At 35.1% G+C, this 1,720-nt stretch overlaps 1 protein-coding gene across 1 annotated transcript; it reads left to right on the top strand.

Annotated features, from left to right (window-relative positions):
* Positions 1 to 233: 233 nt before the first annotated feature.
* On the top strand, positions 234 to 755 carry LOC131065782 (probable 2' cyclic ADP-D-ribose synthase BdTIR). The gene has a single exon (XM_058000425.1). The coding sequence runs from the start codon at positions 234 to 236 to the stop codon at positions 753 to 755; it is 522 nt and encodes a 173-aa protein (XP_057856408.1).
* The last annotated feature ends 965 nt before the right edge of the window (positions 756 to 1,720 follow it).

Consider the following 1,720-nt stretch of genomic DNA (forward strand, 5'->3'; position numbering starts at 1 on the left):
TTAAATATCATAAAGTCAAATAATCATTCAATTTATCTACACTAAACTATTCAACAAGACAACGAATTACAGGTCATCCACACCACTTTTTGTTAAAGTGAAGTGAACGTCCGGGTAATTGTTAAATATATATTAATTTCGTAGTCAAGCGTGCTCTCACAGTGTGTGGTGGAAATATCATTCTTCGATCTATTTATATGGGCCGCAGGTATGTTGTCAATCACCTTCATGAAATGGGAAATATTATTTGTTCGCATTCTTTATCCCCGCTATCTCATTCCACTGCTCGCTGCCATTATCTTGTTCCCACTTCTGCATATGATGTTTTCATTAATCACCGCGGAAAGGATACAAAACAATTTCTAGCAAGTTCATTGTATGATAATCTTCAAAATAGAGGATTTAGAGTGTTTTTGGACAAAAGTTCTCTTCGAGTGGGGCAATACGTACCAGAAGCTATAACTTGTGCAATACGCAGAGCCGCTGTTCATATTGTCATCTTGTCTCCCAACTATGCAGAATCCGAATGGTGTTTGGATGAGCTTTACTTGCTCATCCAAACTGGGGCTCCAATCGTTCCAGTGTTTTGGAAAGTTCGACCCTCAGAGGATCGAATGGAGGATGAGAATGGTGTGTACGCAAAAGATTTCAGAAAGCATAAGAAGGCTGGAAAATTCAGTACTGAAACGCTTGAGAAATGGAGAAACGCACTGCGCTGGGTATCGCTCGTTGAAGGCTTTATAAGTGAAGGGTAAAATACATTTTGAACTTTATTTTATTTTAATTGAATTGGATTTGTCTATATAATATATTACTCCTTTACTGTTTCAGTGAGAAAGAGGAGATGGTAGAGAAAATCTCAGCGTGTGTGGTTGAATATATTGAAATAGCAAAAGGCCATGGTGAAGCATTTGGAAGGGCTTCTTGAAATTCGAAGGGTGTTAGACTCGACAAGGTGATTTAAAGGCTGATCAAATAAGTGTGTTGTTTCATTTTAGCGGTAACTTTTTTAAGGATAAGCTTGTACTAAACATTTTCTTCGTGATCAGTAAATGCCTTCACTCGAACAAATTTAACCAAGTTTTTTTATAAGAAATGCAGGTGGGGATTTGTTTCAAGGAAGGGAGGTTAACAGAAAATTTAGAGTCGTTGTTGTTGAAATAGTTTAACTCTGAAAAAATTTCAAACAAAACTGAATTTCAAGCTTCTTTCACGTAATATAATTAACTGCAAACCGTTATAAAATAGTAAAGATAAAACATTGTACTTCTTAAGTCATATATTCATGTTTACTTTAATAAAAAAAATCCTTAACAAATCTGCAGAATAAATATACCAGCTGATTGGTAAAAGTGTCGGTTACATTAATACATTTAATAGCCATTAATGCATACATAGAAAGTTCACCCACAAGACAGAATGAAGAGAATCTGTGTTTCCTTTGTTAGCTCGTCCATCTGTTTAGTCCAGTCGTCTTACATGGTCTCCATCTTGTTGCATTTGGGCTGTTTTCTATTTTATTAGTTGAGGCATCTTAGCCAGCTTATTATTTATGTCTGAGAGGCGTTCTAAGTTGTATGTAAATGTAAGTTATAAAATGAATTTTAAACACTGATGTCTTGCACTATCTAGAGTTACAAAAGGAATTTAAAATATTGACGGCTTGCAATACCTGCAGTTACAAAAGGAGTTAAATTTGAAGTATTAATAACGTTAGAAT

This window comes from Cryptomeria japonica, chromosome 6, assembly GCF_030272615.1.
Source record: "Cryptomeria japonica chromosome 6, Sugi_1.0, whole genome shotgun sequence".
In the NCBI taxonomy this organism is placed as follows: Eukaryota; Viridiplantae; Streptophyta; class Pinopsida; order Cupressales; family Cupressaceae; genus Cryptomeria; species Cryptomeria japonica.

Excerpts from the sequence above, each read along its gene's own strand:
- LOC131065782 (XM_058000425.1), top strand. The coding sequence starts at position 234 with ATGGGAAATATTATTTGTTCGCATTCTTTATCCCCGCTATCTCATTCC.